The sequence below is a fragment of the Sus scrofa genome, chromosome 15 (genome assembly GCF_054392235.1).
Source record: "Sus scrofa isolate SSC_HxYL_T2T_F1_AM1 chromosome 15, Sscrofa_HxYL_maternal_Yorkshire_Landrace_v2.0, whole genome shotgun sequence".
NCBI lineage: Eukaryota > Metazoa > Chordata > Mammalia > Artiodactyla > Suidae > Sus > Sus scrofa.
The window spans coordinates 122876513-122895823 of NC_139397.1; the positions used below are offsets into that span (position 1 = coordinate 122876513).

At 37.4% G+C, this 19311-nt stretch overlaps 1 protein-coding gene across 9 annotated transcripts in view; it reads left to right on the forward strand.

Moving 5' to 3' along the window:
- Window positions 1–19311, forward strand: part of PARD3B (par-3 family cell polarity regulator beta) — a 1028888-nt gene that overhangs the window by 620038 nt on the left and 389539 nt on the right. For all 9 annotated transcript variants that reach the window (XM_084998493.1, XM_021075045.2, XM_021075046.2 and 6 more), the window contains 2 exons: window positions 1142–1241; window positions 9339–9454. In XM_084998493.1, the coding sequence (XP_084854619.1) occupies window positions 1142–1241; window positions 9339–9454 (216 nt within the window). The remainder of the gene's footprint in view (window positions 1–1141; window positions 1242–9338; window positions 9455–19311) is intronic.

Genomic DNA, 19311 nt, shown 5'->3' on the forward strand with positions numbered 1-19311 from the left:
AACAAAGGTGTTTCAGCCAAGAGGAAAAAAAAAAAATATTTACAGCAATTAAGTTTGTTATTTAAAAAGTACCAAGGATAAAGTGTTATCAGAAAGATACTTACCTCTGCACCTGTCATTACCGTTTTCACTAGTGATGAAGATTAAATGATAAAATGTACATAATGCTCAATGCATGATGCACAATATGATCTCAACAAACCTTGTTATTAGTTATCATAATGTTCAGGATACACGTCCTTTTTTTAATAAAATATACTAAAAAAGTAAGCGTTTTTATTTTTAATTTTTTTGTCTTTTTAGGGCCACAGCCATGGCATATGAATGTTCCCAGGCTAGGGGTCCAATCAGAGTTGTAGCTGCCAGTCTACACCACAGCCACAGCAACACCAGATCCGAGCCAAGTCTGTGACCTAACCCACAGCTCACAGCAATGCCTGATCCTTAACCCACTGAGCAAGGCCAGGGATCAAACCCATGTCCTCATGGATTCTAGTTGGGTTCATTAGCCATTGATCCACGTCGGGAGCTCCAAAGCATTTTTAAAACCAGGATTCAGACACCAGTCTTGGTTCTGTGGCCCCAAACTCAAGGTTTTTCACTACAACATAGATGCAAAAAGAGTAAATTTTTTTTAACCTCTATGATATCTAAATGGTGAGTAGATAGCATAGAGATAAAAAAAAAAAAAAAACCACTGTATCACATGATTTTTAAAGTTCTTTTTGTCACTGAGACAAATGCTTAAGTCTCTGCATAATCCAGAGCATTTGTTTATAGGGTCTTGTTACAAGAACATTAAGTCGTAAAAGACATGGCTTGTTAATGTTCCCCAAATCACAGGTAATGAATGTTTACCAGCCTTTCCTGGGTGAGAAAAGGGAGTGGAGATGCGTGGACTTCACTTGCCAGGGTTTACCAGCAGGTCATCAGCCTAAAAACATATCAGCAGGCTTAGATATCCTCACCCAGGCTGTATTAGCTCTCCTAGGAGTCCTTCAGTTCTGTATGAGAACTTATTTATTTCAAGGTCAGTTTCTGTGTTGGTGAAAACTGTGTCTAAGAGATGACTGAAACCAAGCCAGGAACCGAAAAGTCCTGCCTCCACCTCACCATGGCTCCATTTGTTCTTTGTGTACAGAGTCCACACTTCCCAACGACAGATGGGCTGAGAGCGAAGTTCCACCTTCCCCCACTCCACATCCTGTTCTGGAACTGGGCCTTGAAGACTGCAGCCACAGGTATCAATAAAATGATATGTCATAAATGTTCCCCGTTGTGGTTTTGCTGGGAAAACCCAGCATCCTTATTTTAACTCTATTTCTTTCCAGAATGGAAATCTCTTAGCAACTTCTAGTTCCTTTCCAGTGAAAACTTCTCATAGCCAATGGTAACAGCTGAGATAGCTCGTGTTTTGCTTCCTGCAATTTATGACGCCGCATGCATGATTAAAATATTAAAGAAATTTGTTGACTTTTCTTTTACCAAGTTAAAAATTAGGGAGGTAGAACTCAAAGAAAAGTTATATGGGAAGGTATAAAACAAAACCGAGAAGACATAAAGCTTCGTTTTGTTTTGGTTGGTTTGCTTATTTGTAATTGGCAAACCCTAGTGGCATTTTAAAAATAGATGTTCTGAGAAAGTTAATGGAATCTAAAAATTAAAGCAACACCATATATAATCTAAACTTTTGAAAAGAGTGCCCAATATTATATCCATTCTGTAATAGAAAACAAAAAATCAATAATTTTTAGAATCACACAAGCATGAGAGAGAGAGAGAGATTTACTAAGCATAGACACCATTTGACTAGTGGAATCCATAGATTTTTGTTCTTCTGATGAGTTTTCAAAATCATTATCCAGTCCCTTTGCTATTTTCTGTATTTATTATGGTTGTTAAAAACTGTGTATTTTATTCTCTTTTTGTCCCATGATTATCCTGTGAAATTTTTTCATTTTTCTTGCAGCAGAGCTGGTGTCATTACTATTATCCTTTTTTATTACAATCTGCTAAAAATAAAACAGAACAACAAGATCATAGCTAACTCTATTAGCCAGAAGCCTACCTATATTTAGCTGTCTCCAAGTCCTACTTTTTTGAAGTCAGCTGTCTTAATGCAAAGTACAATTTCTTGAACTTGATCAATAATCATAATAATGTTCTAGATCACTAACACTGGGGGGCGGGTTCTGGAGTGAAAACCGACCTATTTAATTTTCTTTGTTCATTTCAACTACTTATGTCAATCCTGAACCAAAAATGACAATTTAGTAGCATTAAAAAACAATCCACTTTAAAAAACATTTCATTCATTCTACTTTAGTGTTTACCCATGGTATATGCATGAAACTGCTAGAACAATGCAGAGATAAATCAGATATAAACCTGTGATATTTTATTTATAATAAGAAATATGTATTTGGTCTTAGTCCCATTTCTGCCACTGAGCCCCCCAAAACCTTGGCATTTCCTAAGTATTGAGAGTGATAGGGGCCTTGTGTGAAGGAGGTGGCTTTGGAAGCACCTAAGGAAAGGAACTGGTTGCCAATGGAGCCAATCTTGTGCTTAGAGTGTTGGAACTTCGAGTCCTAACCAGAGAGGTGGACCTTGAATCAGTTGACAATGGCCAGTTGTGCCGATGTAATAAAGCCTCCATAAAAACCCAAAAGGACAGAGTTTGGAGAGCTTCTGGGTTGGTGAACATGTGGAGATGTGGAGAAAGAGGTGAGCTCAGAGAGAGCCTAGAAGCTCAGAGCCCCTTCCCCCATACTTTCCCCTATGTAGCTCTATGTGGGGCTGTTCCTGAGTTATATCCTTTTACAATAAACTGGCAAACTAGTAAGTAACAGGTTTCTCTGAGATTTGTGAGCCATTTTCAAAAACCCATCAAACTGAAGAAGGATGTCTTGGGCACCTCTGATTTATAGTTGTTTGATCAGAAGTATAGTTAACAACTGGGACTTGTGACTGAAGTTCAGTGAGGGGTAATGGGAACCTCTCATCTATAGCCAGTAGGTTTGAAGCACAAATGACAACCTGAATTTGCAACTGGCATCTGCAGTAGAGCATGGGTGGTGGGGGGACAGTCTTACAGGACTGTGCCCTCAACCTATGGAACCTAATGCAGTCTCCAGGTAGAGAGTGTCACAAATGAGCTGAATTCTCAGACACCCTGCTGATGCCCTAGGATTGTGGGAGAACCCCCCCCCCACAACACACACACACACACAACACATGTTAAAATTGAGTCCAAAAACCCAAAAGAAAAGCTTACCCTCAAGAAGATGGTAGTCTAGTAAGTAAGAGTGACAACCAGAACACAAGTTACAAAGTGATATTTACCAGAAGACATAGATAAAATACCCTGGATTTCTGAGGCAGAGAGAGGAGAATGCTCCTAAGTAGAGAAAGCGGGGAGAATATTATGGGAAAAAATGATTCTTGAGCTGAACCTTAAAATGCAAATAGGAAGATGGACATGAAAAGAGCCCAAGAAGAAAGAGAATTTCAGAGAGAAGGAAGGGCAAAAGGAACAGCATGGCAGTGGGGAAGTAAGCTGATGAGTGCAACTTGTATCATGGCTGATTGGCCGGATGATCACACCCAGAATCCAAGGTTAAGGGATACAGACTTTGTTTGGTAGATAGTAAAATCTTATTGTAAGGATTCAGCAGATAAGATCTGGGTTTTAGCTGTGACGTGGATTAGGTAAATGTAGGAGGGTTAATATCTGTTAGAAGCCACTCTAGATACCTTCTGGGGCAGTTTCAGTGAAGGATACTGATGACCCTGTGCTGGGGAGGATGGGGAGAAACTTTCAGATGAGAACTCTTCAGGGGATTGAGGTACTTCAGGGATATTGCAGAGACAGAGTTATTGAGAATTAGCCATTGCCTTTTTGGCTGCTTTGGTGTCTCCACAAATTTCTTCCCTTCCCTTTTCAGGAAAGCGTGTTTCTCCACAATCCTGAAAAAAAGCTTACATTGGTTCTCATCACTGTAAATCTTTATCATATGATGTGAACCAGTAACTTCCATCTCCTTTTCACCTTCTTCCCTAACTGGCATATTTAGACTTCAGTTCTCATCCTTTACTAGAACCACTCTCTTAAACACCGACAGTAATCTCCTTTCAATCAAAAGTATCCCTTTTCCTCAGACTTTAGTCTTTTTGATCATTGTCATTCATTTGCTCAATCATCCATCCAAAAGTACTTATGGAACTCTAAGCTAGGCACTGTAGAAGGTACTCAAATGAATTGAAAGGCATCCCTGCCTGCAAGGAAAGCGGTGTCCTCTTAAAGAGACACCCAGGTAATTAGGAAGCAATCTGTTAAGCATTAGATGTAAAATGCCCTTGGAGCCTAGAAGAATGAGCTACTAACTCTGCCTGTTGGTGTCAAGGAAGGTTTTACAGGAGAGGGGTTGTTTAAAAGGTTTCTTGAAAGATAGAATGGAACTTACTAGGCAGGGAAATGGTGCGGAGGGCAATTTAAGCAAGGAAAGCTAAATGATGGGAGTAGGGGAAATGCATAGTGTTCACTGTGGCTCAAGCATACACAATCTAGAGGAACAATCAATGGGAAGGGCATGTCTGCTGTGCTGTGAGTGCCATGCTGCTCCAGAGAGCAGCGGAGAAGCATTGAAAGGTTTGAAGCGGGGGAAGAACAGTATGAGGTTAAGCAAGCTCAGTTATAGAGGATGAATGGACAGGGGAAGCCCTGACAAGGATACCAGTCTGAGACTGCCAGCAAGAGGAGAGGGACTGGAATGCAGGGAGGAGCGGCATGGCAGGAGAGGAAGGAACAAAGTGAAAAACATTTTTTGACATGGAAGGAACAAATCTAAAGCTTTGAATCTCTCACTTCTGCTTCTCTCTTTCTCTCTCTCCCCTCCCGGCTTCCTTTCCTCCCTCCTGGAGATTCCACAACCTGCACCATCCTGCAAGCTGCTGTGTTGCCTAGGTGACCAGCAGCAGTGGGGCTTTGGATGTGTGAAACTTAGAGTGGAAGAAGCATTGGAAGGGAGCCAGGAGGGCTGAGCAAAGTAGGCTGCCCTGTCAGAAAGAAGGAAGGAAAGGAAGGAAAGGAAAGGAAAAGAGAGGAAAGGAAAGGAAAGGAAAGGAAAGGAAGGAAGGAAGGAAGGAAGGAAGGAAGGAAGGAAGGAAGGAAGGAAGAAAGAAAGAAAAGCCCTCTGAAAGGGAAACATATTGACACAGAAAACTAATTCATGAGGCAAAAAAAAAGCAAATTTGATCGAATTTGTGCCTGTCCTTTGAACCAAAATGAAATCAAGAATTTACTGAACTTATTTGTATTATTATGTCAATAACTATTAGACAAAAATTTACAATATGTGTGTCTGAATTTAAATATGTATATATAATATATACATACAGAAAGAGGGAAAAGAAATACATTTTCTACTGCGCTATCTTATGGAGAGTTTAAGGCAAATCAACAGCAGAGAGAATATATTAAATTTGATTAGCTGTTCAGAAAACATGGGGTTATTGCCTGTGTGTTCATATTTTCCCTCCCTCTTGGTTGTCTCCCAGTTCTCTCTCTTTCTGTGTCTCTTTCATGCACATGACCTGCATCTAGTCCCCCTCATGGTAGCCACTTGCTGAAGCTGATTCATGGCCACCTGAGACTTCAGACATAATTTTTTTGGCATGCCCCTCAAAACCTTTCCCTGCCTTTGTACTTTAGATGGTTCTCCTTCAGCATTCATGGCTGGGTCATATATGTCTTTCACATTCCCGATTTTTCACCATGTTCAGGACACTGGCATATGTTTCATGTCACCCTTATTTATTCATTATGCAGCATAATTTGACATTGAGTATTGTTTCTCTTTGGTGGATTCCCTGGTTGTTCATGCTGAAAACACTGTCTTTATCTAAGATACGTCTTTGGCCTGCTGTCAACTTCCAGCTTCCACTGCAGCCCACTCAGCCATGAGCACATGCTAACTGCCTTCAAAATTAAAATATGTCATATTTTATAGTTAATCATTATGTCACCCTCTCCTACTAAAAAACTTTTGATTTGAAGCATAAAATTACAAACTGTTTTACTTGTCTAATGGATGTGTCTAGGCTGTTTTCACATGAACCAATTCAACACAACACTCATTATTCAAGTGCGAGATAAGTTCACGTTGGCTCTGATCTCATCGTGTCTCATATTACACTTACTTCCCTCTTTAAATATCTGCCAATCTGATATCAGCCTAATTTCCAGTTTGCAGTATGGAAAGAGGGGTTCTTTTGTTAATGGTTTTTGAAATGTACACTTGGCCAGGTCAAAACAGTGGTAGTAGAGATACATATTGCCCTGATCAATTTAATGGACATATCTAGGTACACATATGTATATATGTATATGTACAACCACATATGCATACATGTGAATATTTGTTGCATTAATATATACAAAGAAGCTTTTTATTTCTTTGAAGATCTTTGATGATATTGCCAAAGCTCTACCAAAACAAATCTGCATTTTTTTTTTATCTTGATATCTTGCTGCTATTGTATGGCCATCTTGCTTTTTTTAAATAGGAATGAAGATAATTATTTCCCAAGAGTCTGGGAAAATTTGAGTTCTTATTCTTAATTTGTCAAGTAATGCCAAGTTTGGTGAAGTAGTCTAAGACAGTAGAGCAAATTAACCAAAAGGTTACTCAGTTGGGTAGATTCCCATAGTCTGCCTTGAACAGAGCACTTTAAATTCAGTGTGATCTGTTTTAATGAGGAATATTCATGCTGGTCCCAAACTTCCTCCCTAAAGGCTTTCATCATAACATGTGGCATCTGTTTTGATTAACCCCTTGGTTTTCTTTTATTTCATGATATGCACCACTCTGTGGAAACAAGAAACTAACCTAAAATGCAAGCTGTATAAGAGAGTGTGCATGAAACTGCACTGAGAGGACAATGTTTGATTTCTGTTGACTCAGGATCAGCAACACCTGTGTCCCGGGCTGGACCCCATTTTAGACAAAGCTTTTGTGGCTCTGGGGAAAGTTCAAGAAGGCACAGTTTTGGTCCTGGCTTTGCCACTGGCCAGCTGTGTGGCCTTGGAACATCAGTCTCCTCTTTAAGCCTCAGTGTCTTATCTACAAGATGAAGAGTTAGATGAAGTGACCTTTAATGGCTTCCAGCTCTTTAAATTCACTGGTTCTATGAAGGCCATGAGTCTTTCTGACACTAAGACCACATCATCACAAGAGATCAAAGGATGAAAAACTAAGTGCAAATAAAGGTCGAATAACACATTTAAAGGCAAGTGCTTCCAAAACATCAAAGCTCAGGGGGAAACTCATGTTCACCATAGCATCACAGAATTCTTCTTTAAAATGGGCTGAAACAATTAAAATATTGATATTATGCCATGCCAGTGTCAGTAGCACTAGCAGATCAGGATTTTTGTTCATGATTGGCATATTTTGGATCCATCACTACATATTATGTCTGATAGGCTTTATGTCAGTAGCTTTCTCTAATGAGAATGTAGCCAGACACCAAGAAAGAAACCAAAAAAAAAAAACCCCAAACTTCATAATTCTTAAGTGTAGATTTAAATTTCTTGAGCAATTTGCATGAAAAAAAATGTACAGGCATTTTTGAGGAATTGGTTCCAAGATCCTTGCAGATACCAAAATCTGCAGATGCTCAAGTCCCTCATATAAAATTATTTAATATTTGCAAATAATATCCTCTTGGGGTCCGAAACATCATATTCACATCTCTTCTCAATAGAAGGGGAGAAGAGCTCTTAGCACAAGCCCAAAAATGGAGAAGGCAAAAAAACTGTAAATAACGATGGATAATTTGAAAAGCAGAAACTTACCATAATTTGGGAAGCAAAAGCAACTCTGTTTATTTATCTGCTTATTTGTTTCCAAAATGCTTCTATAGCAGTTAATCTGTGCCAAACATGATTCTCCTTACTTCACAAATCTGTATAACTCATTTTCTCTCTTAATAACCCAAGGAGATAGGGAGTATAATTATACCCTTTATATACATGAGAAATCAGAAGCCCAAAGAGGTTCAATAACTTGCCCAGGTCCCACAGCTAGAAGTAGCAGAGCCAGAATTTAAAACTGGGCAACTGCTCTGGCATTTGTGCTTTTGAGTGCTATGCTGTGCTATGCTATATCACATTATATTATAATGCTGGAGGCTCATTCATTCAGCAATATTATTATTGCTGCAAGGCAGTATTAAATATGCATGACTAATAAATTTCAAGAAAAGATTAAACTTATTTTGGTATCCTTGGTTAAGCAATCAAGATGCCCCTGTAAGTTTTAGTAGGATTCTCATTGAGTTTTGTTGCTGTTATTTTATTGGTTACAATGTTTTATTGGTTACAATGTCAAAGCCCAGCTGTTTGAAAAAACTCAACCTCAGTATTTTTAGAGTGACTAAGGATACTTGATTTGAGTTTTCACTGTATTTATGATTAAAGTTGTGTTGAAATGAACTAATGCATTTACTTTTTAAATACATGAGAGCATCAAGGGAGAAAGAGGCTGAATTATGTAAACTATGTAAGTAAAATGTACTTCCAGATCAAGAAATAAGGCACTGTCTATAATTCCCTTATATAATTCCCTCCATTCTCAAGCAAAATAAGTAATATGCAGCAGAAATGGGATTCTCTGCAGTTGAATACAAGTACTAGGAAGCCTATAGTGGGTATTTGATATATCTTATGTCTAAATTGTCAACTGTGCTTTTCCTGTTATTTCCTGTTGGTATTATTGATGAGCAGACTATTTGCTCAGCATTAACATTCATTTGAGAAAATAGACCTGAGCAGAGTAGAAAACCAAACTCCTGCAGCCATTAGTCATGCAACAGGACGGTTTTCTCTAAAGGACACGACCCTTTCACTTGTTTTTAAAGAAAGGGCGTGCTTAGTGCACAGATCCCTCTGACCCTGAGTTTGGGCTCTGCTAATACCTCATGACATCTTTTGAAGCGCCAGTGCTTCCCAGGTTCTCCTTACCCCCTTAAAGTTATATATTGTATAGCTAGATCCCAATTAGCAGAAATCAGTGAAGAAGAAAATGTGATATTAGCCAGAGAGTATTATTTAAATTGCAACCTATGATAAAATGCATGGAAACAGAGTTGCTGCATTTCATCAGAGAAACCTGAGGTTCAAGAAGTGGTTGAAAATGTGTGGTTGGGAGCTGCAGAGGTAGTGATGAGGGGCTGTGTTTAACATGAGAACTGCTGCTGCCTTTAAAAAAAAAAAAAAAAAAAAAAAAAAAGCTTTTGCTGTAAACCTAAATCCAGCATATGGCTTCTTTCTGCAGCTCTGGGGTGGATTCAGCTGTATATTTTCCAGATCAGCACTTCAACTTTAGATCTGTGACACCAGCCAGGCAGCCTGAATCAATGAATCTGAAAGCCTCAAAGAGCATGGACCTTGGTAAGTGAGGGGAAGGTGACAACCAGGTCAGTTCTCCGGCCTCAGCCCATCTATCTTCCTGAATGTCCTGCTTTTGTTTCTTCAACTCCAACCTGAGGGGGCAAGGTCTGCTGAAGCCTGGAGGAGGGCAAAAGGGTCATGCTATCTTCCTGTCTCCTCTCACACATTTAATTGTGATTCTCACTTTTTAAAAGAGAGATAAATGACATTTTTATAAAGTGGTCCATATAGGTCAGAAAAATACGCCTGTTCCTTCCAAAGGATCTGAATGCCATAATCATCTTTAACTCACCAGCCTTTATGTTTATACTCTCACTTCTACCAGGGCCTCTCCATTTCTCATGTCCATACCTGTTGCAGGACTTGGGAAGACAGTGCAGTTAAATGAATCCTCTTCCACGTGCAATGGATAGGGATAGAAGCAATGGAGATCTATCTCTTTACATGCCCATCTCTAACTCCTATAACACCGCAGGGAAGAGGAGTCCCTCGATTTGCCAGATTGAGGGTGTCGAGGTACCCCTGGGTTCATTCCTAGACAACCTCACTGGGATTCCAAGTCCCACAGGGAATATCTGGGTGACTGTTGGCTGCCAGGGCAGAGCACACAATGTTCTGTCCAGGCCCTGTAAGTCATTTCAGACACCCAAGCACATTGCTACCCTCCCATGGAGAGAACTATTAGAATTGGGTGCAGGTGCAAAACAAATTCTCAGCAAAATAGTCATTGCTTCCTGAATGTTCAGAGGCCAAGCTTTGCAATTATTTTTTTTCTTGAGGCACATTGCATATTTTATTAGTAGCAACAAGAAAATACAGTAATCAAAACTGTGCACTCCACAAAAGAATCTGATATATACTGCTTATCTGTTACTCATTTACAGGAGTTCAGAAAAATGTTCAGTCATGATGAAACAAGAGAAATTGATTCTCTTTTCTATAAATTAACTAGATCACTGGAATACATTTGCTCTAAGCACCTATAATGAGAGACTGATAGAAAGCCTTAACAAGGAAGCTGTCTTGAGCTCTGGTCAGAAAAAGGTATTTTCTCAGGTGTGAATCTCTGACAGACCAAAGGAATAATATGTGACAGTGACATAGGTTATTACTAATAATTTAAGGTGCAATTTATTTTTATAGAGTGCTTGATAAATATTTTCTGTTCTGTCTTTCCAGTATCTCTATAGAAAAGATGAAAGGATAAAAACTGCTCTTAATTTGGGGCAAGAAATATATTACTGTTTTCCTCCAAAAAAAAAAAAAAGTGACCATGAATTTTAAAGATCTTTGCAAAAGAAAATTAACATCCATTTTAAGAAAGAAAAAAATGTGCTGTATATTAGATTCCAAGTATAAGTGATATCATATGGTATTTGTCTTTCTCTTTCTGACTTACCTCACTCAGTATGAGAGTCTCTAGTTCCATCCATGTTGCTGCAGTTGGCATTATTTTGGGGGAGGGAGTGGGATGGGCTGGGAGCTTGGGATTAATATATGCAGGCTATTGCCTTTAGAATGGATTAGCAATGAGATCCTGCTGTGTAGCCCTGGGAACTATGTCTAGTCACTTATGATGGAGCATGATAATATGAGAAAAAAGAATGTATACATGTATGTGTAACTGGGTCACCATGCTATACAGTAGGAAAAAAAAAATAACGTAAAGGGAAAATAAAAAAAATACAAGTAATAATATGCTAAAAAAAAAAAGACAAAAATGATCACATCTGTAAAACTAAAACCTAAGACTGTCCAGAAACAGTAGATCTGTTTACATAATTGTTACTGAAAACTTTGCTTTGGGGAAGTTTTCTCTTTTAGATTGAAATAGCCTTGGCAAAATATGTATTGTTACCAGTCAGTCATTGCACTTTATCATATTATACCATAAATGACAATAGTAATATTTGTTCAGTTTACTTAATTGGGGCAAAGTTCATGAGCTGTTTTCTTCAGGACACAAGCATCTAATTAAAAACATTAGCTTAAATGCAATATCCAGTCCAAGTGGTAAACTATGCTATAAAAACATTTTAAAAGTAACTATCAAAATTTGGTCCCTTCCAGGAAGTGCCAAATTAAAGCTAACAGTCTTGAAGAGGGCTCTGAGTGTCAATATTCCAGGGTGATTCTGAAGCCCTATTCCCAGAACAATTGAGTAAGCCCAATAAATATGTTGATTTTCTCAATGAATAAACAAAGATGATGCTGGAATGGTAAACCTTTGGAAGTGTCATTCCTGTTTGAATAGATGAAAAGAATATTGAAAGTAGTTTAGTTTTCCATATATAGCACTGGGCTAATGTAAAGAATTACTGCATTTGCTAAAAAGGTTGGTAAATGTGCTTAAGGAATAATCCTCTCAGCAAGGTTAGGATCCAAAACGTTAAAAAAAAAAAAATCCTGAGGTATTTAGGCTGAATAGCAAATTAGTGCTGTTTGAATATGTTTGACCTAGAAAAAACAGCAATTTCGTGTGGCTCAAAATATGAAAGATAAAGCCTCCAATTTACTGTCTAATTTATGTTGGGTAGTTCTCTTTTATAAAGCCTTTAAAAATCTTCAAAGGCTAATAGATCTCATCAGTACCATCTTTGTTTTTCTTTGTTTCATTTGAGGGGACTGAGTCCAAGCTAGTGTTTTAACTTGCATGTTATGTTCAAATTGTTTTAAAGGTGAGTGTGTTTCATGTATTTCTTTTCACTTGTGTTTCGAAAGACAGTTCGTATTGTGAAAACTAAAGCCTTCTCAGCTTCATCTCCTCCTTCTATCTCCCAGATGCAAACATGATTTAAAACTAGTTTGTTGTGTGAATATCCTTGTAGAAAACACTCTACTTATTTGCTATTCCATCTATGTACTTAGTCTCTGTCACACGATGTGTTTTTTTATCCTAATTGTATAGTGTTACATGAATCGATCTTGATTTACAATTTACTTTCTCTCAAGCTGAGAGTTGGAGTATTTTTGGTCTGGGGGGTGCATACTCTGCCGAAAATGTTTCCATTTGTTAATTCCTTTCTCTTTCATCCTTAGAATATTGTTATGTATGTTGTACATATTTTTTTTTGCAGTCTATTATTTGTCTTAGTTTAATCATGATATTCTTTACTATAAAAAAGGTTTTAGTCTTAGAATCCAATATTTCCATCATTTCCATCATGACTTTTTGGTTTTATTCTTATCCCATTTATTTCCTGGGACTTTTCAAGGCTTGTCTTTTTTTAATGTTTAGCAATCTGTAGTATATTTTCATCCATGGTGCATGAGGTGGGAACATTTTTCTCCATGTAAATAGGAAAACTATCCGTAACATTTACTTTGATATCCTTCTCCCTTTTATTGGGAATGAAGTCACACTGCATACTACATTCCTTTATGTGGTTTCTATACATGCTGTTCTAGTAATACATTGGTCTGCCCCATGCCAGTGTTACCCTGTTTCAGTTGTCATCCTATTAGGTTGTATTTTGATAATTTATAGAGCAATCTTTCTGTTTTTTCTTCTTCCGGAAAATGTCTTTGGCTCTTTATATGTCTATTCTCCCACATGAACTTGAGATCAACTCCTTGAAAATCAGTTTAAAAATTAAACAGAAATGCTTCTCTTGTGCATGTACCCATTAATTATGTTTGTTCTTGGTTCCTGATAGAAATGTTTTATCAATTTAAATTTTTTTTTTAATCCCTAGTGTCTTGAGAAGTTTTTTATTTGCTCATTTAGGGTAACCAGGAATAGATGTTGAATTTTATTGAGTGATTTTAGGGTTCTGTACAGGATGATCATTTGTATTTTGTTCTTTATTCTATTAATATAGTGAATTATAGGAATAGATTTCCCAGTATTGAATCTTTGATTCTTTCTGAATGACTAAATTTTTCTCTGCATTTGAATAAGGTAGAAATGAGTAAAAAATTTTATCTATGTGCTCTAAAACATAGATCTAAGACCTCAATTATTACTTTATTCCTATATATCCATAAATTATGGGGTTTTTTTTTTTTGAGACTCTTCTGACTCAATATGTGTGGCTACTTTTACTGGCATCCATATGGCCACAGTTAAGTCAGATCAGAAATGATTAAAATGATGAATAAAGGGAAATTGTTTTTAAATAATTAGATGTAACTATGCTTATTCAAAGAGGTTAGGGTGTCATTTTCTGGGTTTTCCAGAAAATCAATCTTTCCCTACTAATTGTAGACTTTCCTCTATTTATTTAAATTACCAGAATTACTATGTTCAGTCTGGATCCCTTTAATTTGTTCATAATTGAGCTTGTGTGGGTGTTGAGTTGGAAGCTCTCAGGAGCTGAATAACACAGCTGCCTCTTTGGCCTTTGGCATAGGGTTTTCCCCCAAAGAGCTGCCCTTGTTGGCAGTATGCCAGGGAGTGACATTCAAAGACTTTTTGATGAGGCACAAACATCTTTAATATCCAGGCCTGGTGTTTTATGACCCCATGATATTATTTAAGAATGGGTCTGAGTTATTCAAGGGACAGCACTTCAGTATTTTGGCCCATTCCTTGACCTGATGTATAGCTCCTTTTAAAGTGAGATTTAAAACACTATTTCCCACAAGATTTTTTTTTTTCTGAGAGTTTTCTCTTGTGTTTCAAATTGGCCTCCTATCCTGTTTCAGAAGGGTGTTCTGTAACACAGAGGAAGGCTGAGGGCAGTGCAGATAGAAGAAGCTGACCAGCTGTCCGCCTCTGTTCAATGAGAGGAAATGAGCTTAAAGTGATGCATGAGGCATTCAGACGAAATATTAGGAAGTTTCCTGACAATGAAGGTTGTTAACATTCCATGTCTCCTAGGCTTTTAAAACAGTGCATGTGTCTTAAACAACTGTCCCTAAAATCAAGACAATAGATAAACTGGCTTATTTTCTTTCAAGATCTGTGATTCAGCAAGTTTATTTTCTGTTAGTTGCTTGTTGGAAATTCGTATTAAGAATGAAATATTTGTAGGCATTCACAGTTGAAGTAAATTATAAATCAACTAATTTCTCATATCAACAAAAGGTAAATATTAAGGTCAAATTTGGAATATAGCCCTTTCATACACATCAGACATTCCTCTCAGAGAGCAGTTGGGTATCTTTAGTAACCAGTAGAAGATGGGCATGAAAAAAAGTTAATTAACCCCATTCTGCTATTCTAATACTTTCTTTTTTGAATTATTTTTTGTATAGTGGGGAACTTTCATATGCATTCTCAGTAATAAGACAAAAATCCCAAACACTGAATACATAGTAGAATTTTTAGCAAATTGTATATTCTGATAACTATAGTCCAGATTTATCATATGTAACATATAATACCATATGTTAACATTTTAAAAATAAATTTTTGTTTACACCCATGGATCTTCTTTATTGTCCATCGATAAGTAATACTTCTGACTACAGTAAAAGCTGAATTGAGTACCGCTATTTAAGATACAACTTTGTTTGATTTAAAAAAAAAAAAAGCCTGGTTGGTGAAGAAGAATGCATGGTAATATTAAAAGTGTCCCCATCTCTAATAGAAGAGTACAAGGACATAGTCACATGGACGCCTTAAGCTTTAGGAAGTCAAAATGAAGAAATTACAGGGAATATCTACTCATTCCTTAAACAAATGTTTCTTGGTACCTACTGTGTGCCAAGGAGGGCATTAAATACTGAGGGTTCAGTAGTAAATGAGAGAAATGGTGCTTTCTGCATATACCTAGATTAAAACCTTAACAAAAAAAGGAAAACTCAGGCTTGAAAATTCCCCACAGGAAATACCAACAGGATGATGACAACTTATCTCAGAGAGAGGGAAAGGGGGAGGCATCTGAAGCACTAGGGTGACTGCATCAAGAACTCACTGATAACCTTGGCGGGGGTAGAGATGAGGAAGAGAAGCAAAAGGTGTGAAAAGAGTAGCAATAATCTAGAAGAAGCAATGTAGGGAGAGCTAAACAGCTGCATGCTGCAATGAGGCTTGCAAAACCTATGAGAATTAGACAGTCGAGCTATTTTTAGAGCACAAAAAAGAAAGTGTGGCAGCCCATTGTTCAGAGTAGCTAACATCTGTCAGGTGGAAAGTGGAGCCACCCAAATCCTGTGTTCATTTTCCCTTCAGGCACATAGAGAATGATATTCAAAATGGACAACATGGCTGCCAGCAAGGGGAGTCCAGACAGTAGAGATCTCCGTACCCTAAAAGCAGGGTGTACAGGGATTATGAGGGTTGTGATTATAAAGCAACTATCCCTGATCATTAGAAATTAAGAGGCGGCCTCACACTGAAGGACAGGAAGCAAACTGCCAATTTTCACAAAGATGATGAATTCTAGAAACAACGAGTGAAACTAGTGATTGAAGCATTCACCAAATTTTGTATGAAGGTAGATAGTAGTATTAGAATGCTTTTTACCCAAATGTGCTAATTAAGGCTCATTGTCACACCAAAAAGAATTAAAAAACATATAAGACTCAGTGCTTGGCCCCTCTCATTATATTCTAAAAAAAAAAAAAAAAAAAAAAAAAACCAAAAACAGAATTCGATGAAGACTGAGTAGATAGAACTTGGATGAAGGTGTGAAAAGCATTCTTACCAAATTTTCAGTAGGTGTTGTCTCAGAGAATTGTGTAATATCTTAGATTGACAGAATTAGCATTCACATGATTTATTCAGAATTGGGGAAGACGTAATTTATCAGAAAGTGAAGAATTCATTGAACAGGACTTTATTGGATACTTTCTACATGCCAGGCAATATCCTAGGTAAATAAGATAAAGGCTCCACTCTCACGATATTGTCATTCTTGTTGGGTAAATAGATGATAAAGTTGCATGCAAGTTAAAAAAATAATAAAATTTCAGATAGAGATGATTTCTCTGAGACAAAATTCAGGCAGAGATGAAGACTGAGGAGAGCCTGTTTTAGATATGGTGGTGAGAGATAAAGGCAGTGTCCCAAAGACAGGTTAAAAGAAATCAATTGTATAAGTACATTGTTTAGGAGACCTGGTATAATAACAGCTACTGAAGAGATCTTTGTTTTATGTATTTATTTTAGTTTTTGTTTGTTTGTTTTTCTTTTTATGACTGCACCTTCAGCATATAGAAATTCCCAGGCTAGGGGTCAAATCAGAGCTACAGCTGCAGGTCTACACCACAGCCACGGCAACACTGAATTCATGCTGCATCTACAGCCTGTGCTGCATCTTGCAGCAATGCAAAATCCTTAACCCACTAAGTGAGACCAGGGATCAAACTCACATCCTCACAGAGACTACGTCATGTTCTTAACCCACTGAGTCACAATGGGAACCCTGAGGTCTTTGGTTTTGAGCTCTTGCCAGACATGACAACCCCCAAAGCTTGTTCCATGTTACCCAGACCAAGGAAGACAATAGTTCCACTACATCCTGGCCTGGTCCTAGCCTGTATATAGCATTTAATTCAAAGTACAATATTTTAATAGAGACAAAAACAGTGTAGAATGCATCTAGAAACAATGTCTGATGAAAAAGCTGTTGAAAGAGATAAAAATATCTTGCCAGGGAGTTCCTGTTGAGGCATAGCAGAAATGCATCTGACTAGTATCTGTGAGAATGAGGATTCGATCCCTGGCCTTGCTCACAGATGCAGCTGGGGTCACAGATGCAGCTGGGATCTCGCATTGCTGTGGCTGTGGGGTAGGCGGGCAGCTGTGGCTCTGATCCAACCCCTGGCCTGGGAACTTCTACATGCCGTGAGTGCGACCCTAAAAAACAAATTCAAAAAAAAAAAAAAAAAAAAAATCTCACCTGGAAGGTGACTTAAGAGCCATATGAGAGCTCTCCTTAGATATTTTCCTGGCCAATAGTAAGAAACTCCAATCCGTTTCAAATTGAATTTGCACCCCAAATATATCAAGCAATGAGAGCAACATCAGAAGATACATCAAGTTTACAAGCTTTGAAATCTAGGAAGTTAATAATGATGGAAAATTAATTATAGTTTGTGGCATGTTAGGTATGAAAGGAAAAAAAAAGTTATATAAATTAAAACAACTCATGAAGACTGAGAAGAGAAGCAAAATTCACCAGAAATATGGAAAAGAAATCACCGTGTATTTTTTCATTATTAGATAAAAGATACAGGTTTTTTGGTGTTTTGTTTTTTTTTTTTTTTAAGTGTACCTTAATATGTTTATATATGTTAAAGGGACCTCACAGGTTATAACTGAAGTAGGGAGACTAGATGAAAACAAGTTAAACGAGTTTGGAGAAATTATGTATCAGGACTCAGGCTGAATTCGTCTCTCGTGAGAAAAAAGAAACCAAAGCCAGCCCTCTTTCCAAACATTAGGAGAAACCAACATCTGCATTAACTAAAAAACACAATTAAATTTTAGACGAGTAAAACTAAAAATGAAATATGGACTAGTATTAATATTAACTAAATTACCGTGGTATGTAGATCACTTCTCTATATCTTTAATATAACTAGACCAATATATTAGGTATAACAGAATAATGCAGATTCTGTTTAAAATTAATTAGAATAATTATTTGTGTTGGAAGCAAAGGTATATAACTGCTTCTCTCTGTAAAGGACTTGCTTCTCTTCCTCTAATTCCTTATGTATCCTTTTTCCCTGCTTTTTTTTTCTTTTTTTTTTTATGTATAGCCCCTAAGATATATGTTTTCAAGAAATGCTCAGTGGTTAATGAATCTGAATAGGAACCATGAGGTTGCAGGTTCAATCCCTGGCCTCTCTCAGTGGGTTGAGGATCCACCATTGCCGTGCGCTGTGGTATGGGTCCCAGATGCAGCTCGGATCCTAAGTTGCTGTGGCTGTGGTGTAGGCTGGTAGCTACAGCGCTGATTCGACCCCTAGCCTGGAAACCTCCATGCACTGTGGGTGTGCCCCTAGAAAAGACAAAAAGACAAAAAAACAAACAAACAAACAAAAAAAAAAACAAAAAAAAAAAGAAAGAAGAGAAAGAAACAAAAAAAAATGCATTTGCAAGTCTAATTTGATTTTGTTTCATTATTACTAGTAATTGGAAAATGGTAACTTTTGTGCAGATATTGTACATTTGTACCATTTTATATGTTGTATGTTGTAGACTTGTCTTGTGACACATTCCATCCCTCTACTCTCATACCCTCTCTGAAGAATAAATGCTGAGCAATACCTTAAACACAACTGCACTCATTTACCATTATTGAATGAGTGACTCAGGAGCACCACTATCTCCTATGCCCCTACCGGGAGAAAAAAAAATAATCTCTTAAGCAAGGATCATCTCTCTTATATAAAAACACTTAACCTGGGGCCTAGAACCTAAGAAATTCAATGATGTTATTAGTAATAGTGCAGCCAAGGCGAGATTAATGATAGAAGCAGTATTAGAGGTGAACCTCTTCATCTGCTACATGTGTTTTGGTAATTGGTGGTTGACTGGAGTTGTTGTAAGTAAATTCTACTCCAGTAATTATTTTGAAATACTGGGGAAAAGCTTCCTGTGGATTTCACAGGTAGATTCTTAACTTGCAATCGTTGGGTCACAAATGGGCTCAGATATTGCCATGATTTTCCACTAAGCTTCTGTTTTTCTTAATCTGGAGTGCTGTTTAGTGGCAAATATAGATAAAATAAAAATGTAATATGGAAGAGAAGCCCAAGGCTCTTGTTTTCCCATAAAAAATAGAAAGAAAGCTATAAAATTTGGAAATGTTTATACTTGAACCTTAACTAGTCATATTTTGCCAGTAACAAACCCATGTAGATGTTTCTTAAGTTAGCCTCTGTATATTTACAGCATTATTTGTATGCTGATGGGAAATTTGATCCATGGATAAATTGCCTTATCTTTTAGAATTGAA